The following is a 22,667-nucleotide window of genomic DNA, read 5'->3' on the forward strand; positions in this document are numbered from 1 at the left end:
TTAACTACCTGTCTGGTGTTCTCAATGGCTTCATCTGCAGTGGAACTGGAAGCCATAAAAGTGAACCAAGGGTAATCATAGCAGCAATTTCATATATATAAATATAAAACACCCAAGTATTCAAAATGCAAATTCTGACAGGATGTTAATAAATTACAAGCTAGTCTGGTCTGATTAATGTCATGTCAAAATTACTGCATACTCGGCGTTTCTAGGCCTACAGGTTAGAGGAGTTATTGTCCATTTCTGCTCTAATATCAAGCGGAGCGGAGCACGGATTCTCCCTGTTTGCAGAGGGGCACACTGCTCACTGCTGGGGGAGGCCACGGCACCCGCTCCCACACGCTCGGGGTTGCCAGCACTGCCTGTACGCGCTGCCGGAGCTGCCGGAGCTCCCCGGGGTGCGGGGTGAGCTCCGATTGAATTAACAGGGCATGCACCACCTCGGGCCAGAGCTGGCTCTTTATATGCAAATTAAAGATCATAAACAGCTATCCCAGGGCAGCACCGGGAGAAGAGCAAATCTGCCGGCACTGCTGGCCGGGTGCAGCCAGCTCCCCGGGGGGCAAAGCGGTGCCCAGCCGACGGGCACCGCCGTGCCCGTGCGCCTCCCCTTGCCAGGCTTCCCCGCAGCGCTCGCGGGGCGCGGGGGCGGCTGCTTTAATGGGGTCTGTGCATCCATCCCCCTTGCAGTAAATGGAAAACGTAGCCTTAGGTGTTTACATTTGATTCGGGAGGCCGGTTTTAATCTCCTTAGGCTGGGAGGAAAACTCATTTAGAGAAAGTACTTATGGCTCCCGAAGCAGAAGTTGCGATTGCAAATGCACGGAGCAGAGAGAGCTCGTTAACCGCCTCCTCGCCAGGACGGTCAGGCAGGGCGGCGCAGCAGCAGCACCGTGGAACTGGGGTACCCGACACGAGACAAAACGCGGCGCTTCGCACCACGCCTGCCCAGAGTCGGCAAAGCCTGGGCACCGCTCCGGCAGCAGCTCCCTCCTCCGCTCCCACGCCCACCCACCCGCCAAAGCACCGGCCTCCGAGACAAGGAGCACTCCCCCTGCCCTGCGACGCCGACCTGCCGCGTCACGAGGGCACCACCGATAACGTGGCACCAATAGCAAGGCAGCTCTTTGCATCCAAGACCCTGAAGAGAAAGGCTCTGTGGCAGCCTTGGTCTCCCTGCACTCACCCGTAGCATGGTGATCATGGAGGGGTCTCGGAGGCGGCCATCCTCATCCTTGAGATTGTATCCCTCTGGTCTCTTGTCCCGCTCGCTGACCTTCCACAGCTTCACAGTCTTATCTGGGGGCAGGAGGGAGGAGAGCGTTACGCCCGGCTGCTCCCCCAGCCGCGCGCTGACGGACACACCAAGGCCACGTCGGTGGGTTTGACAGCGAAAATTCTGCTGTGTCCCCACCTGCAACTTGCTGGAAGCGGTTGCAGAAGATGTACCTGTCACCACAGCACTTTATCCCCAGAGCCCCGGTTTTCCTGTTCCTGCCAGACAACTGCCAGGGCATTTATTCCAGATGTAAGGAGATGGCTGAACAGAGCAGAACTATTGCAATAATGAGGAAATAACAGGAGAAGTGATTTCCCAGGCCTCAGAGGTCACGTCCTGAATGTTGGCAATCGATGTACCAAGTGACGGGGCCGAGTTACCCCTGGAGGAGGTGGCGAGGTGCTGGCACCAGGACGTGGCAGCTCGGGCAGCGCAGGGCAGCTGAACCCGATGTCCCGGCGACAGGCCAGTGCCACACACGGCTGCTCTGCTCCTCTCTGCCACCGACGTGCGCACGTCGCATGCTCGTGCGCGCACACGGGGACACACACCCCTTCCCCACACCCGCACACCCACTGGAAAGCCGGCCGAGAGCAGACTCCCACACCAGATTTTTTCCCTCCTACGTTCCCTAGCTCACACGGCAATTATCCCGGGACCACCGGTTACTTTTTGAGAGTAATTTCCAAAATAATTTAGCTTCTAACAACTGGAAATGTGTTAAAGACCACGGATGCCGCAGCTCTCCTAATTCTGTCCCCGCTAGCTGCTCTGTTTCTCCTCCTCCTTGGCCCTCGCGCTGCAAACAGCCCTCGGCCATCCCTGCTGACCCCGCCGCCAAGGGGCTGCCTTCCGCGCCCCAGCCCCACGCCAGCCCCTTCGGAAACACGGAAGGCAGGAGGGGGACGCCGAGGGTGGCTCCGGCTGGGTGCCACCCTGCGGGTGTCGGGGTGCCGGGGAGGCAGTCGCAGCAGCGCCCGTGCCGGCGGCAGGCGCTGGGAGCCCTGCGCGGCGTTAACGCTCACCAGGCGCAGGGCGCCAGGAGGTAAGTAACCTCGCTTCCAGTGCGGCTCACGCAGAAACCCAGCGAGCGGAGCGGAGCGGCGCGGTGGGGCACTCGAGGTTCCGGCAAGCTGGCTGGACAGCAGCGCCGCAGAGGAGCGGTGCGCCTGCGGAGGCGGGCTGTCCCTGGAAGCTCCCCAAGGAGGGAAACGGCGCCTGCAGCTCACGCAAAAGTCAGCCGGACCTTCCCCACCCAGAAACCGCGCAGAGCCCAGCATTCACCGCGGACTGCAGGCAGCTCCAAACTCCCCCCCGCAGCTCCCCATCCCCTCCTGGCATCCCACCCACCCTGTGCCACGAAGCACCTGGGAAAGGAGCCCCAGGAACATGTGGGTTTATTCTGAATAATGGTGTTTTCTTTCCTCTCTCCTGGCAGAGGCTCTATCTGTAGTTTATCATCACTTCCACCAGGTTTCATACACAACTGTATCATCCATCTTCATTTTCTCCTTTACACGGCAATTCCAATAGAGTGCCATTAATTTTGTTTTTATTAACCCGCTTTACTTCCGGGGGTTTCTATATATAATGTTAGTTTAACAGTAAGAACAAAAAGAAATGGCATAACATGGGAATATTTCTAAAGAAATCATTTTGATAACCTGCTAGCGCATGAAACACCATCCCAAATGGAAAGATAATATCCCTGTTAATCAAAAAACTATTTCAAAACTCAATTAACAGAACATTATGCTCTATAATTAATCTTCATTGCATTTCAATGATTCTCCCCCCAAATGAGTTTAATAAGTCTTTGAATTTTATTACAATGATCAATAGAGTCAATTCTATAATACAAAGTAAGTTGGTTATGGAAGATAATTAGACCCCTCCTTTTCCCCTGAAGTAATTAAGTCACATCCATCTTAAGGTCCCATTCATCCCAAGTAATATTCCTGGATCCTCCTGATATTTATCTGAACATAACATGGGACTGCTGAGCTGAACGCAGCTGCAAATTGAAACAAATCAGCTGCAGTTTTTCTTTAAAAAAAAAAAAAAAAAAAAAAAAAAGAGTTCCCAAGAGCCAAAAAAAAAGTCGTCAGTGGGGGGAAAAGACTCCTCCCTTGCAGGGGACGGATGCTGGGACATACGGACAAAGCCTCGCGCACGGGAATTGAGCTCTGCCAGACAGTTTTGGACCCGTTCGTGCTCCCTTGTGACACCTGTGTTACCCTGAAGGGAGTCGACATTTTTTTAACATGTGTTTTTCCCGAGGAAACACCACAGAGAAGGCCCTGTCTGCCTGCCGGGCCCGGGCAGCCGTGGCCACGCCACGGCGGCGGGACGGCAGCGCGGTGTGCGCCCAGCTGGCCCAGTCTGCCCGCGGCCGCGGCCACGTACCGTTGGTGGAGAGCAGGAAATAGGCCGCGTTTTGCTGCGGCAGCCATCGTATCTTGTTGATCTTCTCCTCTATCTCCAAACTCTTCAGGTAATCGAACTCCGGCTCATGGCTCTGGAAGGTGCTGTAGACATTGTACTCTCCCCTGCGGTGGGGCTGGTTTTTGCTCTGCAGGAAGGGGAACAGAGGAGCTTGAGGCACAGAGAGCGAGACAACATCTGCTGCTGACTCTCTGGTTCTCTAAGGTTTGCGAGGTGACGGCAGGCACCTGGCCGCGGCGAAGCACCGCAGCTCCGAAAGCCGAGGCACGGCCTCTCCCGGCGCGGCAGCTCCCGCGCGCTGGCGCGCTCGGCAGGAGCGGAGCAGGAATGGATCCCGCTGCACCGGCTGTCCCCGGCGAACGGCTGGGACCAAGCGCCAGCTCCTGCCGCGCACCACAACCAGCCCGCCGGCCGCACGCCACCCGTTCGGCGTAAGCAGCGTTTGCCCCGCAGGTGCACAAATATAAAGCAAGAATAAAGCGACCGAGGAACAGACACAATCTCTGCAGGAACCGATGCTGCATGCCGTGGCTCGGCGCTCAGGCTCCTACGGTATCGTGTATCTGCAAATCCCGCACGGTGAACCACCAGGTTCTGAATGGGGCTGAGGCAATTAAATGAAAACTATCGTGGACATGAACTTCCCGCATGCAAAGAACGCGTTTGGGCCGGCGAAGCCCCACTTGTTCCCTGGAGCGCGGTCCTGCTCCAAAGCAGGAGATGGACGGAATACACCCGGTGTGATGTTAGGAAGCTTAAAGTTCAAGAAAAGCAGTAGAATAGTAAAATGAGAGAGAAATGAGAAATGAAATACTGCTGGGAAGGTTGATGAAGCATCTATGTGCGTAACCTTTAACCGATCAGTACTCTCCAGCATATACAGAAATAATTTTGAGGCTGTAACTTTAAGAAAAATTTAAAAGTATCATCAGACCATGCCATTTTTCACGGCCAGGCCTGACTCATGCCTTCCACCATCAGCAAACACACCCACAGGGGAGGATGGCTCCCGCCGGCTCAGACGGTGCGATGCTGCGTGCGCCGTGCCAGACCAGCTAACCGGGACGACTTCGGAAACATGCCACGCCAGCTTCGTGCACACCAGCACAGGCATCCATGCTGAAGTCCGAGCAGAAGGCTCAGGTCCTGCAGAAGGCTGGGCAGATGCGACCTCAAAAAGAGTTTGTTCAAATCTCCTGGGGTGAAGTGTTTCAGAAGAGAAACGTGATTGTTTCATCCATCTATGGTTTCTGGACGTTTTAGTGGTGTGAGAGGGTTTTTGTGGGGTGGTGTTAGCCACGAGACGGACACCCACGGCACGCTGAAATGTGCTGGCCTGATCCAAGTTACGCGCTGCAGAGAGCTGCAACCAGAACAAAAGGATGCAGGAAACGTGATGTGGAGGGTGTTTTGTGGTTTTGGAGGGTGTTTTACAAGATGAAAATCTGGCCCTGCTTATGTTAATAGTCGCTTTTCAGTTTGGAGCCTGCCAGGAGAGACCTGAGGTTAGGAGTGACACAGATAGATTAGGAAACAGCAGGAAGCTTCTCTTAAAAGGATAAAATGGGCATTTTGCATTCACTGGCACTTACCTCCTGCTCACGTTGAAATATTACAACACGGCCCCCCTTGTCCCCTGTCGCTAGTAATTCTCCCGTGTGGTTGAATTCTACTGTAGAGATGATGTCAGCTGGAAAGAAGAAGACAAAGACAATTTAAGTAACCGCAGACTGGCTTTCACAGGCATCTAGAAAGCCCCATTCCCCGTGCAGCTACACGCCTTGTCAGCACTTCATCCCCTGTGGGATCTCCATAAATCTCCGTTTTTCTATTGCCTATAATAATAATGGCCACGGCTTTTCAGAACTTCACTGTCAGGAACCGAGACCCGCTCAGCACTCCTGCCCCCTTACCCCAACTTGTGCCCGATGGCCGAATTCGGGGGTATTTCCATCTCTGCTGTGCCTGTGCCAAAGCCAGCCTGGGGACTGCCACCAGCAGCGGGGGTGCGGAGCTCTGCGGCACGGGATGGCATGGCATGGCACGCTCCCCTCGCGTCCCAGGGAAGGGCATGGAGCTCTATGGCACGGCATGGGATGGCACAGCATGGCACACTCCCCTCGTGTCCCGGGAAGGGGTGTGGAGCTCCATGGCACGGCACGGGATGGCATGGCCTGGCACGGCACGGCATGGCACGGCACAGTCCCCTCGCATCCCGGGGAGGGGTGTGGAGCTCCATGGCATGGCACGGGATGGCACGGCATGGCACGGCACGGTCCCCTCGCATCCCGGGGAGGGGCGTGGAGCTCTGTGGCATGGCACGCTCCCCCCACCACCTCGGATGACGTGATCAGTTCCTGGGACCCAGGGAGGGCTCAGTGCCGCCCGGCACCCCAGCCCCTCCCAACAGCGCCCGGGCAAGGGGCAGGCTTCGCTCTCATCTGGCTCTTCTGCTTCCCCTCTCCGCTCTGACGCCCGGGGAGGTGGTTTGCCTTCATCCTTGGATTCAGTGGGACGAATACAACAGGATGAATACAACACACCTTTGTATTCTCCACCGAACCCACCAGGGCATCCTGGGTGACCACATCGACTGTGCCAGTTTTCCTGGGCCATTGCTGAATCTCCTACCGTCTACCAAGGTAAATTAAAGTGATGCCCTTCAGCCCTCTCTCACCCCAAAAGCCACCATGATCGCCCCGCTCCCCTTCCCCACAAACCAAAGTGCCAGAGCAAAACCCCCGAGCAGGGACTGGTGCTTGGCTGCGGTAACAGGGAGAAGTGAGGAAACGCTCACGGACCTGTGACTTGTAAACGCTTTAATCTGCGGTGTTTACCCTTGAGGCAAAGCAAGCAGGAGAGCTGCTAATGATTGGATTTATTTGGCCTATTTTTAGAAGGATGTCAGAGGTTAATTCCACTGCAATTACTGCCCAACTGGCGTTCACTCACCGCCTGGAGTGCAGCTCCCCTCCAGCACGGAGCCGGGAAAGGGGAAGCAGGGATGCGGCCTTGGAGACCCAGCGCTGGGTGCTAGATTGATTTTGCAATGAATGACACTTAGCTACGGTAACAGCCAGCTCATTCCTGCCACGACAGCTGACAGCACTCACACCGCCTTCCCCTCCCGCTTCTGCAGCCCCCCCGTGCTAACAGGGCTGCGCCGCCCCGGCTGCAGCCCCCGCAGCTCCGGCAAGGGGCAGAGCCCCGGTGCCGGCTGCAGCTGCGAACTGCCTGCGCACACAGGCCACCGGCGCCGCCCGGGCTGCGGGCACCGGCACCCCGGCCGCCCTCCGGGCACCGCAACGATTCCTCTTGCTCGTTAGCTCTGTCGTGTGCCAGCGAAGGAAACATCTGAACCACGTAACCGGAATTGTCCCTTCTCCCTCCTATGATCTTCATCCCTCCCGGATACGAAACAGAAAGTTACCACAGCAGGTTAGAAAAGACAAGGAAGAAAAGGCCATCAACCCAGATTCAGACACCGGCACAGACTTCCGCAGCTGCTGGGAACGCTTCCGACAGCCTCCATGACATCAGCTGAGACAGCACCCACCAAAACGCACGCCTTGTGCCACGGCATCTCCCAGACGAGGCCTCTCGGAGGCTCTTCCATGGCCACAGGCTCCCCTGAAACAACACACCTTCACCCTGGGACAGTCCCTCAGCCGAGCGAGTGACTCCAGGAGGGCCTGGGAGTCACAACAGCCACCCACAGCAGGCAGTGTCTGGGCAGCCACCCCATCCCGGCAGTGTGGGGCACTCACCGGTGCACCGCTGCTCACCGGCACACACCGCTGCTCACTGGGACACGCCGCTGCTCACTGGCACAGCACTGCTCACCGGCACACGCCGCTGCTCACCCACACACCGCTGCTCACCAGCACAGCACTGCTCACCAGCACAGCACTGCTCACCGGCACAGCACTGCTCACCGGCACAGCACTGCTCACCGGCACACACCGCTGCTCACCGGCACACGCCGCTGCTCACCCACACACCGCTGCTCACCAGCACAGCACTGCTCACCGGCACACACCGCTGCTCACCCACACACCGCTGCTCACCCACGCACCGCTGCTCACCCACACAGCACTGCTCACCGGCACACACCGCTGCTCACCGGCACAGCACTGCTCACCGGCACACACCGCTGCTCACCGGCACACACCGCTGCTCACCGGCACACACCGCTGCTCACCGGCACACACCGCTGCTCACCCACACACCGCTGCTCACCCACACACCGCTGCTCACCCACACACCGCTGCTCACCCACACAGCACTGCTCACCAGCACAGCACTGCTCACCGGCACAGCACTGCTCACCGGCACACACCGCTGCTCACCGGCACACACCGCTGCTCACCCACACACCGCTGCTCACCCACACACCGCTGCTCACCCACACACCGCTGCTCACCCACACAGCACTGCTCACCAGCACAGCACTGCTCACCAGCACAGCACTGCTCACCAGCACAGCACTGCTCACCGGCACACACCGCTGCTCACCAGCACACACCGCTGCTCACCCGCACACACCGCTGCTCACCCGCACAGCACTGCTCACCGGCACACGCCGCTGCTCACCCACACACCGCTGCTCACCAGCACACACCGCTGCTCACTAGCACAGCACTGCTCACCGGCACACACCGCTGCTCACCAGCACAGCGCTGCTCACCGGCACACACCGCTGCTCACCCGCACACACCGCTGCTCACCGGCACAGCACTGCTCACCGGCACACACCGCTGCTCACCGGCACACACCGCTGCTCACCCACACACCGCTGCTCACCCACACACCGCTGCTCACCCACACACCACTGCTCACCCACACACCGCTGCTCACCGGCACACACCGCTGCTCACCCACACACCGCTGCTCACCGGCACACACCGCTGCTCACCCACACACCGCTGCTCACCGGCACACACCGCTGCTCACCCACACACCGCTGCTCACCCACACAGCACTGCTCACCAGCACAGCACTGCTCACCTGCACACAGCGCTGCTCACTGGGACACGCCGCTGCTCACTGGGACAGCACTGCTCACCGGCACACGCCGCTGCTCACCGGCACACGCCGCTGCTCACCGGCACACGCCGCTGCTCACCCGCACACCGCTGCTCACCCGCACACACCGCTGCTCACCCGCACACCGCTGCTCACCCGCACACACCGCTGCTCACCCGCACACCGCTGCTCACCCGCACACACCGCTGCTCACCCGCACACCGCTGCTCACCCGCACACACCGCTGCTCACCCGCACACACCGCTGCTCACCCGCACACACCGCTGCTCACCGGCACACACCGCTGCTCACCCGCACACACCGCTGCTCACCCGCACACCGCTGCTCACCGGCACACACCGCTGCTCACCGGCACACACCGCTGCTCACCAGCACAGCGCTGCTCACCGGCACACACCGCTGCTCACCCACACAGCACTGCTCACCAGCACAGCACTGCTCACCTGCACACAGCGCTGCTCACTGGGACACGCCGCTGCTCACTGGGACAGCACTGCTCACCGGCACACGCCGCTGCTCACCGGCACACACCGCTGCTCACCCGCACACCGCTGCTCACCCGCACACACCGCTGCTCACCCGCACACCGCTGCTCACCCGCACACACCGCTGCTCACCCGCACACACCGCTGCTCACCCGCACACCGCTGCTCACCCGCACACACCGCTGCTCACCCCGCACACACCGCTGCTCACCCGCACACACCGCTGCTCACCCGCACACCGCTGCTCACCGGCACACACCGCTGCTCACCCGCACACACCGCTGCTCACCCGCACACACCGCTGCTCACCCGCACACACCGCTGCTCACCCGCACACACCGCTGCTCACCGGCACACACCGCTGCTCACCAGCACAGCGCTGCTCACCGGCACACACCGCTGCTCACCGGCACACACCACTGCTCACCCACACACCGCTGCTCACCAGCACAGCACTGCTCACCCGCACACACCGCTGCTCACTGGGACACACCGCTGCTCACTGGGACAGCACTGCTCACCGGCACACGCCGCTGCTCACCGGCACACACCGCTGCTCACCAGCACAGCACTGCTCACCCGCACACCGCTGCTCACCGGCACACACCGCTGCTCACCAGCACAGCACTGCTCACCCGCACACCGCTGCTCACCGGCACACGCCGCTGCTCACCGGCACACACCGCTGCTCACCCGCACACCGCTGCTCACCCGCACACACCGCTGCTCACCCGCACACCGCTGCTCACCGGCACACACCGCTGCTCACCCGCACACCGCTGCTCACCCGCACACACCGCTGCTCACCCGCACACACCGCTGCTCACCCGCACACCGCTGCTCACCGGCACACACCGCTGCTCACCCGCACACCGCTGCTCACCCGCACACACCGCTGCTCACCCGCACACACCGCTGCTCACCGGCACACACCGCTGCTCACCAGCACAGCGCTGCTCACCGGCACACACCGCTGCTCACCCACACAGCACTGCTCACCAGCACAGCACTGCTCACCTGCACACAGCGCTGCTCACTGGGACACGCCGCTGCTCACTGGGACAGCACTGCTCACCGGCACACGCCGCTGCTCACCGGCACACACCGCTGCTCACCCGCACACCGCTGCTCACCCGCACACACCGCTGCTCACCCGCACACACCGCTGCTCACCCGCACACCGCTGCTCACCGGCACACACCGCTGCTCACCCGCACACCGCTGCTCACCCACACACAGCGCTGCTCACCCGCACACCGCTGCTCACCCGCACACACCGCTGCTCACCCGCACACACCGCTGCTCACCCACACACAGCGCTGCTCACCCACACACAGCGCTGCTCACCCGCACACCGCTGCTCACCCGCACACCGCTGCTCACCCGCACACACCGCTGCTCACCCGCACACCGCTGCTCACCCGCACACACCGCTGCTCACCCGCACACCGCTGCTCACCCGCACACACCGCTGCTCACCCGCACACACCGCTGCTCACCCGCACACACCGCTGCTCACCGGCACACACCGCTGCTCACCCGCACACACCGCTGCTCACCCGCACACCGCTGCTCACCGGCACACACCGCTGCTCACCGGCACACACCGCTGCTCACCAGCACAGCGCTGCTCACCGGCACACACCGCTGCTCACCCACACAGCACTGCTCACCAGCACAGCACTGCTCACCTGCACACAGCGCTGCTCACTGGGACACGCCGCTGCTCACTGGGACAGCACTGCTCACCGGCACACACCGCTGCTCACCCGCACACCGCTGCTCACCCGCACACACCGCTGCTCACCCGCACACCGCTGCTCACCCGCACACACCGCTGCTCACCCGCACACACCGCTGCTCACCCGCACACCGCTGCTCACCCGCACACACCGCTGCTCACCCGCACACCGCTGCTCACCCGCACACACCGCTGCTCACCCGCACACACCGCTGCTCACCCGCACACACCGCTGCTCACCGGCACACACCGCTGCTCACCCGCACACACCGCTGCTCACCCGCACACCGCTGCTCACCGGCACACACCGCTGCTCACCGGCACACACCGCTGCTCACCAGCACAGCGCTGCTCACCGGCACACACCGCTGCTCACCCACACAGCACTGCTCACCAGCACAGCACTGCTCACCTGCACACAGCGCTGCTCACTGGGACACGCCGCTGCTCACTGGGACAGCACTGCTCACCGGCACACGCCGCTGCTCACCGGCACACACCGCTGCTCACCCGCACACCGCTGCTCACCCGCACACACCGCTGCTCACCCGCACACCGCTGCTCACCCGCACACACCGCTGCTCACCCGCACACACCGCTGCTCACCCGCACACCGCTGCTCACCCGCACACACCGCTGCTCACCCGCACACACCGCTGCTCACCCGCACACACCGCTGCTCACCCGCACACCGCTGCTCACCGGCACACACCGCTGCTCACCCGCACACACCGCTGCTCACCCGCACACACCGCTGCTCACCCGCACACACCGCTGCTCACCCGCACACACCGCTGCTCACCGGCACACACCGCTGCTCACCAGCACAGCGCTGCTCACCGGCACACACCGCTGCTCACCGGCACACACCACTGCTCACCCACACACCGCTGCTCACCAGCACAGCACTGCTCACCCGCACACACCGCTGCTCACTGGGACACACCGCTGCTCACTGGGACAGCACTGCTCACCGGCACACGCCGCTGCTCACCGGCACACACCGCTGCTCACCAGCACAGCACTGCTCACCCGCACACCGCTGCTCACCGGCACACACCGCTGCTCACCAGCACAGCACTGCTCACCCGCACACCGCTGCTCACCGGCACACGCCGCTGCTCACCGGCACACACCGCTGCTCACCCGCACACCGCTGCTCACCCGCACACACCGCTGCTCACCCGCACACCGCTGCTCACCGGCACACACCGCTGCTCACCCGCACACCGCTGCTCACCCGCACACACCGCTGCTCACCCGCACACACCGCTGCTCACCCGCACACCGCTGCTCACCGGCACACACCGCTGCTCACCCGCACACCGCTGCTCACCCGCACACACCGCTGCTCACCCGCACACACCGCTGCTCACCCGCACACCGCTGCTCACCGGCACACACCGCTGCTCACCCGCACACCGCTGCTCACCCACACACAGCGCTGCTCACCCGCACACCGCTGCTCACCCGCACACACCGCTGCTCACCCGCACACACCGCTGCTCACCCACACACAGCGCTGCTCACCCGCACACCGCTGCTCACCCGCACACCGCTGCTCACCCGCACACACCGCTGCTCACCCGCACACACCGCTGCTCACCCACACACACCGCTGCTCACCCACACACACCGCTGCTCACCCGCACACCGCTGCTCACCCGCACACACCGCTGCTCACCCGCACACACCGCTGCTCACCCGCACACACCGCTGCTCACCCACACACCGCTGCTCACCCGCACACACCGCTGCTCACCCGCACACACCGCTGCTCACCCGCACACCGCTGCTCACCCGCACACACCGCTGCTCACCCGCACACACCGCTGCTCACCCACACACACCGCTGCCCTCAGCCTGCCCGCAACAGCAGCCTGGGCTCAGGCGCACCCAACTAGGCAGGCGGCTGCCAAGCCTCGGCTCACCCAGGCTTTGCCTTTCCGGCTGCCCATCTGGGTGGGTTGTGTCTTCTGAGCCATGCCCATGGGGAACCAGCCCTCCAGCGCAAAGAAACCCGGGACACAAGACCATCCCCAATTTATTCGCGCTGTCCACCGCTGTATGTCTTCAAGGGGACATCCCTGCCCGCGCTCTGGATCTCCTCAGGCCCCGAGAGCGTACAAGGAGCGCACCACGTCTGCCGAGCTGTGAAAATCCAGATGGCTGCAGGCAGGCGAGTGATGAACTCCGGGCTGCTCCAATTAATATTCGTGCGTCTTCTCCGTATTGTCCCACCTCTCCAGCATGAAGCACATTTGTAGTCACACACGAATGCATTTTGAAGTTCGTCTTAATTCATTTACAACACTTGGTTGCCATGAACAGATTTAGGGAGACAGTTTCACCGCAGACAGAGATGGTGCTGCAGAAGCAAAACCCAAGAGGGTGCCGAGCAAATGGAGAGGGGTGTGCGTGCCAGGGGCTGGACTGGGCGGCACGGAGCTGGAAAGCTCTGAGGGGAAGCACTTTATTCCCTCGCATGGAGCCCTTCTGCCCCAGCCTGCCTCTGTGGGCAGCAGAGTCTGCCAGAAAGGTTCTAACCATCTGCTACTAACGTTAATAAAAAGGCTGAAATGCAACGGAGAAGGGCCGAGCTCTGCTCTTGCTTACACCAGTGAAGAGCCAGGCTAACTGTGGTGGAGTGGACTGTGGCACTGGGCACAGGCAGCATCTGTTAGGGTCTTTTGGGGTTAAAGTCGCTGAACAGGTCTTGAACTTCTTCAGATCACCTGTTCTTCCTCTCTCAGCTGGGTTTGAACTATTGTTAAATAGCGTTCCCATTTTGCAGTTGGGAAAACAGGTTGTGGAAGGTTTTCAGGTGGTTTTTTTTTTCTGTTTCCCTTAGGCAATGTAATCTACACATACTTCTTGGTTGCTTCTGCTGTTCTGGCACATTGTGTAAAATCTCTTTTAACAGATCACATCTCTGCCAACAGATTTACAATCCACTAATGCATCAGATAACGTGATACACAGCCTGTGACCACTCGATCCCCATTTCGCATCCAACACGGACTGGGGCAGCCAGGCACCGTCTGGTGCCCCGTGACTTCCCCACGCTGTGTGTAAGGTGCTTCCCTCCTCCCCACGGCTCCTGAACTAAGCCGTAATACACAGCGAAGTTAGTTTTGGCAGAACAAAAACAGGAGATCAACAACCTGCTTCCACAGTACAGACACGTTTCTGATGCTGCTTTTAAACAAGCATCTACTATGAACAACAACTCTCTCTCATACCTATCCAGTTCTTTAACCTTGGATTTGCTTGACCAATGGGCCAGAATAGCAAGGACCCACGAAGTCCCTTGCATGAGGGAAACCTTTGCGAAGAGGCTGCACTGAAGCTAGAACCTCAGAAATTAGATTAGCAAAATGTCAGTGAACAAAACATCCGCCTGACACCGTTCTCTTCCCTACAATCACCACATTCAGCGAACGCCTCCCAAAGGGCAGGACAGGTAGTTTTAAACCCCTGTTAAAGGTTGGCAAGGAAGTCTTAGACAGGGCAAATCCCACCCACGCTGCTGCGAACCTGCCAGACTTGCTGCAGCATTGGAGGATCCTGCAGAATCAGAAAACAATTTGCAATTTCAAGGAAAGGATGTTGAGTCTAACAAATATAAGAAAAAACATATCCCTGAAAAGTTAAGCCAACAGCCGTCTCCCATTCTCACAGGTAATTGCATCCACAGCTGCAGACAGATGCCACAGCCAAAATCAAACATGCTCTCGAGCACGGAGAAGCTTTGTGTGTCGAACCAAACCTGGCTCAGCAGCGTGAGCTAAGCCCCAGTTGAAGCAAAGGTTTCCACCCCAGTGAGCGCTGCTGCGACGTCCTCGGCCGAGCCTGCCGTCAGCAGAGGTGTCAGGCGGAGAACGTGCCGGCGACGGACCTGGAACAGAAGCTGCAGCAGCAGCTGAGGAACTGCAGAGGCCGTGGCCGAGCAGCGTGAGCGTGCACCTCGCGCTAAGTGGTATTTTTAACTTCTAAAATTACTCGGTTGAAGATGTATCTGTTTTGCACTATTTAATCTTCTCCATTGCCTGGTTTTAGGTCATTCACTTCTCCATGAATTAAAAATAACTTTCTGTGCTGCAGCGAGACGTTTTTCAGACAGCGCCTGCTGCCTAATGCATCACCTTGCCGGCAACACCGGGGCCGGGCACCATGAGGCTCCTCGCGCCACCCCGGCCCCGACACCCCTTTATTCTGTGCCTGCGGGGAAGGAGGGTGCCGGCACACAGAGCCTCCAGGGCCCCCCGGACCAACTGCCTGCTCGTGCCCGCTGCCAGGAGTTCAGACAAGGATAACACCACACTTTCACACCTTGAAAAACCTAACAATTAAAAAAACCTCTTGTGAGCAGGAGTGTTCAACCCAAACCCCACCACCGCTGACAGGAGCGTCACCCCCAGGCACCCGTGGGCTGGCTTGGGCTCTTCTCCCCGACCTCTCTGGGCAGTAACAACAGTCTGGCGTGGCGCAGGAAAACATCCCCGAGGGGTAAAATGGCGAAGTCTTAAAGAGGTTACAATTCAGGAGCACAGTGCAGCATCAGATCCTTTTCAAAGACGTCTCTCGACAAACTTGGGTCCCTCCAGCGCAGGCTGGTCAGTCACGGGCTGCTGCCTGCTCATCCCCACCCACCACACTCGAGAGACACAGTATTAATTAAAATTTGCATGTATTCACATTGAAATGATCAATAATTTATGCCCATTTCACCTAAGGTTCCTACAGCAGTTTTGTGACAACAGGAAAGAAAAAAAAGCTTCTCTCGTTTTTTGCTTCTTCATTTCCTTCATCACCTCCTACATGCTCAATGCCCCGAATGCCGGAATTTAAAGAAAACAGTTTCCATGGAGACCCTCCCCTCCGCCAGCACCCGCCCGTCCTCCCTTCCCTCAGCATCAGTGCTCCTTCACGCTTTCATGCTAAAAATATCGAAGACAGGATTTGATTTCCGCCGTAGCGATACAGTTGTATCAGAAAAATAGGAAATTTATAATACACCCCCCCGCCTCCCAGTGCGGAGAGACGGTGTGCTCCCCACGAGGAACAGGAAAATGAACCCATTATTAAAAAGAAAGATGACAAAACCAGGGGAGCTGCAGTCGGTGCTGAGACCTGCATCCCCAGAGCAGCCTGACCAGAGCGGGGAGCTGCCCGTGCTGCCGCCCCTCTCCTCTTGCCCACCCAATGCAGGGGCCTGGGTGCCCCGTCCCGGCTCCCGACACATCCCAGGCACCTCGTCCCTGCTCCCAGCGCATCATGCCTGCCCCAGCACCGTCAGCAGCTCCACACAGAAGGGCCCCGATACTGCCTGTCCCAGCAGGGAGGCCATGGGGACACCATGCATGTCCCACCACACGTGCCAGGAGTGCGTGCCCCCAGCTCGCACAGGATGGCCCCCGTGGTCCCGGCTGTGAGGTCCAGGGCGCAGCAGGACAGCCGTTAGCCTGGTGGCAGGGGCATCCCTGGGTTCAAACCCACGGGGCAGAGGGGTGTCCCCCAGCCCCCCAGGTGCTCTGCCCGCTGCTGTGTGCCCCACGTCACGTCAGCCAGCGCGGCTGGCGCAGCAGCTCACACCCAGCACAGTCCGGGACAGCCCATGCCTCTCCCGGCCTGGCACCGTTTTCCAGGGCCTGCCTTGCACAGAAGTGCTGAGTTTTTACCCTTTCTTCCAAAGTCAGCCCACTTCCAGTGGGGCAGAACGAATTCCCCTGGGGCGGGATGGCACAGCCCGCGGCACGCTGCTGGATCACACCGCAGAACTGACCCAACAGGCTAAAGGGCTGTGAAGTGCCCTGCATTGCTTTCACACCGCAGCAAGCCAGAAAGAGGTTCAAAGTAGGGAAAGCCAGGGGAAAAACCCGTTTGCAGGCAAGAATACCCCTTCCAGCTGAGGTACGTGTGTTAGAGCAACCTTTACCATCCAGAGCTTTACTGAATGACCCACAATTTTTAATCAGCTTTTCAGAAATGTACTTGTGCTGTGCTTACGACGACTACAGAACGTGTTGGGTGACGTGGTGGTACCGGCTGCGAGGTGCTGCCCGGCGTGGCAGTGTGGGCACTCCCGCGCGCTGCCTGCAGGACTGAGCTGCTGCCCGGACCAGCCCCACTGCCGCTGCCGGGAGGGATGCTGGCGGAGGCTGGTTTGAAGGGCTTGCAGCGCGTCACTGGCGCTGGCCTCACGCTAGCTGCCGGAAGGTGCTGGAGCACTGGCAGCTTAAAGCAGCGGCCGCGTGAGTCACTGCAAGACAGCATCTTCCCTGGGTGCCTCTGCTCCCGCGCCTTCTGCACCCTCGAGACACGCAGCCTTCCTGCGCACCATCCTCTCCATCTGCAGGGCAGGACCATGACATATGCACAAATATTTCTGCAAAGCTTCGCTCTCTGAAAACCCTTTAGAGGCAGGAAGAGCGTTACTGTAAGCATCATTATGATAAATTGGCAACAGTGGGAAGATCACAAACAGCAAACGTTTGTGTCTGAGGTCCACAAATGAGTCAGTCATACAGATGCAAAACCAGCAACTTCCAACCCAACAAGACCCAGAGCTGACAGCTCACTCCTATGCATGGTTTCACCCTAAAGCTCTATTCCTATAGTCTATTCCTATAAACGTCCTGTACAGCCTGCTCATTGGCACAAGTATTGGAGAGTTGGCACGTTCTCCAAGGTGCCCAGCCACTGTTACTCGCCCCTCATGCATAAAACGAGCCTAGATCTTCATTCCCCCAAAACAAGTGACAAGCAGGTACTCTTGCTGCTACTTTGTAGGACAGACACCAAGCTGGTGGAGCCCTCCTGAAGTCACAGAATCACAGAATCACTAGGTTGGAAAGGACCTTTAAGATCATCAAGTCCAACCATTAATCCAGCACCACCATGTCCCCTAAACCATGTCCTGAAGCGCCACATCCACACGTTTTCTGAACACTTCCAGGGATGGCGACTCCACCACCTCCCTGGGCAGCCTGTTCCAATGCCTGACCACCCTCGCAGTGAAGAAATTTTTCCTAATATCCAATCTTAAACCTCCCCTGGCGCAACTTGAGGCCATTTCCTCTTGTCCTATCACTAGTTACTTGGGAGAAGAGACCAACACCCTCATCGCCACAACCCCCTTTCAGGTAGTTGTAGAGAGCGATAAGGTCTCCTCTCAGCCTCCTCTTCTCCAGACTAAACAACCCCCGTTCCCTCAGCCGCTCCTCATAAGACTTGTGCTCCAGACCCCTCACCAGCTTCGTTGCCCTTCTCTGGACACGCTCCAGCACCTCAACATCCTTCTTGTAGTGAGGGGCCCAAAACTGAACACAGTATTCAAGGTGCGGCCTCACCAGTGCCGAGTACAGGGGCACAATCACTTCCCTACTCCTGCTGGCCACACTATTCCTGATACAGGCCAGGACGCTGTTGGCCTTCTTGGCCACCTGGGCACACTGCCGGCTCATGTTCAGCCGGCTGTCAACCAGCACCCCCAGGTCCCTTTCCGCCGGGCTGCTCTCCAGCCACTCCTCCCCAAGCCTGTAGCATTGCATGGGGTTGTTGTGGCCGAAGTGCAGGACCCTGCACTTGGCCTTATTAAACCTCATACAGTTGGCCTCTGCCCATCGATCCAGCCTGTCCAGATCCCTCTGCAGAGCCCTCCTACCCTCCAGCAGATCAACACTCCCACCCAGCTTGGTGTCATCTGCAAACTTACTGAGGGAGCACTCGATTCCCTCATCCAGATCATCAATAAAGATATTGAATAAGACCGGCCCCAGAACCGAGCCCTGGGGAACACCACTCGTGACCGGCTGCCAGCCGGATTTAACGCCGTTCACCACAACTCTCTGGGCTCGGCCATCCAGCCAGTTCCTCACCCAGAGAAGAGTAAACCCGTCTAAGCCACGAGCCGCCAGTTTCTCCAGGAGAATGCCGTGGGAGACGCTGTCAAAGGCTTTACTAAAGTCCAGGTAGACAACGTCCACAGCCTTTCCCTCATCCACTAGGCGGGTCACCTGGTCATAGAAGGAGATCAGGTTGGTCAAGCAGGACCTGCCTTTCATGAACCCATGCTGGCTGGGCCTGATCCTTTGGCTGTCCTGCAGATGCCCTGTGAGCACTCTCAAGACCAACCGCTCCATAATCTTCCCTGGAACAGAGGTCAGGCTGACAGGCCTGTAGTTCCCAGGATCCTCCTTCCGGCCTTTCTTGTAGACGGGCGTCACATTGGCAAGTCAAGAGGATGCACCTATTAACATTCATGGAAGGTCTACCAGAAGAGCATCACATAGCAATAATCGAGAGAGAAAAAGACAGAAAATAAATCTGCAGAATTTTCAATGATTTTTAGGATTGTTCTTGTTCCTGCCAAAATGTTGACAAAAACACAACAAAACCCTCAAATTTTGACCAGCTCCAGTTCCAAGCAACTGACTCCTGCCTCCCCGCCTTGGAGAGGGTCACAGCCGTGGTCCATCCCACAGGGACACTTGGGGGCGACCCAGAAGGGATTTGCCTCTAAACCAGACCTGGCAATACGGCTCCTTCCAGCCATGCAGAGCTGTGCTCTCATTTCTCTCTCTCTACTTTTTTATGCACCTACTGAAAACGCGGTACCGGCCCTTCCCCAGGACAAAAACATCAGCTTTTCTCGGGGCAAGCCCTATCACAGAGTGACCAAGAGGTTCCCCTCAGCCCCGACACCTGGGGCAGAGCAGCAGGGAACGCTTCAGCCCTCGCGGCTCCGCTCTGGACCTCAGCACTGACGGTGCCCAAGACCTGCACTTTTTTTGTGGCTGAGGGCAATCCGCAAATGCTTGGACTCCAGGAAGGAAGAGCAACAAGGACCTGATCCTTGTCACTTATTCCTTATTCCTGCACCTCCTTCCCCTCTGGCTGCTTTCCCGGCGGGACAGGTCTCTTTCAGGGTGCGTAGCACCCACACACGGGCCCAGGAGTGGTGCAGATGACACCATCAGGCCAATGCCTTCCCTAATTCCTCAAGGGTGAAGCTCTGCCTTCCTTAGGCGGCTCCTGAGCTCTTCACTACACCCGACTGTCCCCAGCTTGCTGGCGTGCTCCTGCCTGCTCAGCCAGGGCCCGGCACTGCAAGCCGCGGGCAGGCTGCGGCGCAGACTCGTGACCACCGCTCAGATCCGGATGCCCTGTTCTTTTTGTTATTTGTACAAGTCACTTGGCTGACGGCACCGCACAGAAAGCCTCCAGCTCTGCAGATGATAATAGATTGGGAAGCACCATAAGTAACGGCAAACCAGGCTGCCCAACGAAGAATGATTTAGATCATTCAAATCCCAGGCTATGAATTGTCAAATCCAGTTTAATGCTGGTAAGTGTGGGATAATAGCTCACTGCAAACACGTCTCTCCTCCCTGCCGCCAAGTCAGTCCCTCGAACAGAGCGAGGGCAGAGGGGGATTTGCTGAGTGGATGGGGATGCTGCCCCCGCCAGGAACATACCGAACTGTTGCACGGTGGTCTCCTCGTGCAGCCCGCTGCTCAGCTGCGATGGAGAAAGCAGATGGGATGCTGACAGGTCCTGTTAACAGGAGAACAAAACCTACATCTGAAACCCTTGAGGTGGATGAAGAAAGCATGAGGAGGTAATGAAAAATTAAAGGGTTTACAGCCACGTCTGGTAATGGCAGAGCCAGACCATAAGCCCACCCAGGGGCCCTCTGCAGGGGTCTCAGTGCGGGTGAAGCACGATCTCTGCATCCCACCACTCTGTGGAAGGAAGTAGACCCCAGTCTCAGAATGGGGTTTCAAGGAGGATGCAAACCTTCGAGTTCCCACGGAACAATGCAGCACAATCCTCATCTCCGAACCTCAGTGACAGCCTGTGGGTCTTATCCTACTCAGAAAATTGTGAGACTCTGCATGTCACTGTTTAGAAGAGATCCCTTTGGTTTCCCTTTCTGTCTCCCTCTTAAAAAAAACAAGATGGGATGTTTTTTAACACACTGTCAGCAATAAGGAACTCACGCTGCATGTCGGAGCTTTAAATGCAGACTCGCAGAGTTTTGATGGAGAGTTGTAAAAATAGCAACGTGCGGGCTTGAACACTGCAAGGCGTTTTCAAAGGAACCACAACCTGCTCTCACTTTTGTAACACCAGATTTACAAAAGAAAAAACCCAAACCAAACCCAGACCAACGAACCAAACACCAGTCCCAAACGCAAACAGGCCAGTCGTGCCTTCCTGTCGTGGGTGCCACCTGGCCGACAAATGGGGAACGCTCCCGGGGCCAGTCCCTCCTGGTCCGCACACAGGGGGGATCTCTGCATCCGAAGGCAGCTGAGGAGCCGTCCTGGCCACTTCAGGGCTTTACAGGTTCACTTCTTGGGTGGACAGCCAGGGTGTCTTGGAAACACTTCCCATGAAACGGAGCATCCCAGCAGCTCCAAGAGCAGCACTAGCAGTGCTGGCTGCCAGAGGACCGGGACGCAGCCCCGTGCCCCCCCAGCGCAGCCGGCCCCCGCAGCAGAGCCAGACCTCCCGTTCTCCACCCCAACACGCAGAGGAAAAAGCTCATCCAAACGCCTGAATGCAGCTTTCCTCCCTGCCCGAGAAAAAGCGTCAACAAGGAACCAAACCGAGGAGGACTTCAGGGTCCCTCGGCTACACAGAAGATGGGCTACAGAGGAAAGCGTGGGCAAGGCTATGGAGCTGAAAGGGGACAGGGAGGCACTACCCGCGTCCCTCCAGAACAGGACAAAGTGCAACTCGCAGGGTGACGCAGGGCTGAGCCATCAATCCTCCCCCAAACTGTGTGGTCCACGGCAGGGGGGCAGCGGGAGAGAAGGGGACAGCAGAGGTTAAACTGGGATCTAATGGCATGCAAAATCACAAGTGATTGATCTGCATTGATTTTTCCCTGCTGAGGTGAATGATAGCCTGGCAAACAGAAATCAATTCCACTGCATTAAGCCCAGTAAGGATCTGGTATCATCAGCAAAATGCCCTGAAACAGCATCGCTCGCCGACACCGCAAAGCGCAGCGCAGCACGGCGCGGCACCTGCGCCTGCCCAACCCCTCCGTCCCAGCTGGGCCAGGGCTGCGGCAAAGGAGTTTTGCAGAAAAACACCGTGCCTGAGCACCCCAAACCCTGGAGAAAGCCCAGGCCCGTTCCGCTGCCCCATCGCGACTCCTCTTGTCTGCAGGGGCTGGGCTGCAAGTCACAGCTCGGAGTCAGACCTGCCAGCAGCTTCGGGGAGGGCTGGACGCGCTGCTGAGCTCTGCTGCCTGGTACGGCTTCTCGTCGCGACGATGTGACGCTTGCAGAGCTAGCAGCAGCTGCTACTCTTCCCCAAAATGGAACAGCTCTCCTAGATTTAAGTGCTAAAAATACTGGCACATTCAAAATTTCTCTGCCCTTGTTACAGCAAAGAATAATTTAGTGCTACCGACCTAGACAAAAGAAACTTCCATCTGGTAGCTCCCCCGGTGCATCTCTGCAGCATCCCCCACTGCAGCACCTCTTTCAGAGTGCCTAAAGGGAAGAACGTGGATTCACTTCTCTCCGTGTTTAGCACGACGGCACGCGGAGAGCAGCGGCTCTCACGGTCCCAGGTGCGCGGGGCAGCGCTCTGTCCCTGTCACGTGGCAGCCGCGATCAACGCTCCTCCGGAGCTGAATGCAATCAGC

General features: G+C 58.5%; 1 protein-coding gene across 2 annotated transcripts in view; it reads right to left on the minus strand.

The window, feature by feature from the left end:
- The window catches only part of PPP2R2B (protein phosphatase 2 regulatory subunit Bbeta), a 113,633-nt gene that overhangs the window by 23,273 nt on the left and 67,693 nt on the right, over nucleotides 1-22,667 (minus strand). For both annotated transcript variants that reach the window (XM_082006111.1, XM_082006110.1), the window contains exons 2-4: nucleotides 5,320-5,417; nucleotides 3,689-3,854; nucleotides 1,190-1,302 (exon numbers count right to left, since the gene is read on the minus strand). In XM_082006111.1, coding sequence (XP_081862237.1) covers nucleotides 1,190-1,302; nucleotides 3,689-3,854; nucleotides 5,320-5,417 — 377 coding nt within the window. The remainder of the gene's footprint in view (nucleotides 1-1,189; nucleotides 1,303-3,688; nucleotides 3,855-5,319; nucleotides 5,418-22,667) is intronic.

The sequence above is a fragment of the Phaethon aethereus genome (genome assembly GCF_964289735.1).
Source record: "Phaethon aethereus genome assembly, chromosome: 14".
Taxonomy (NCBI): Eukaryota; Metazoa; Chordata; class Aves; order Phaethontiformes; family Phaethontidae; genus Phaethon; species Phaethon aethereus.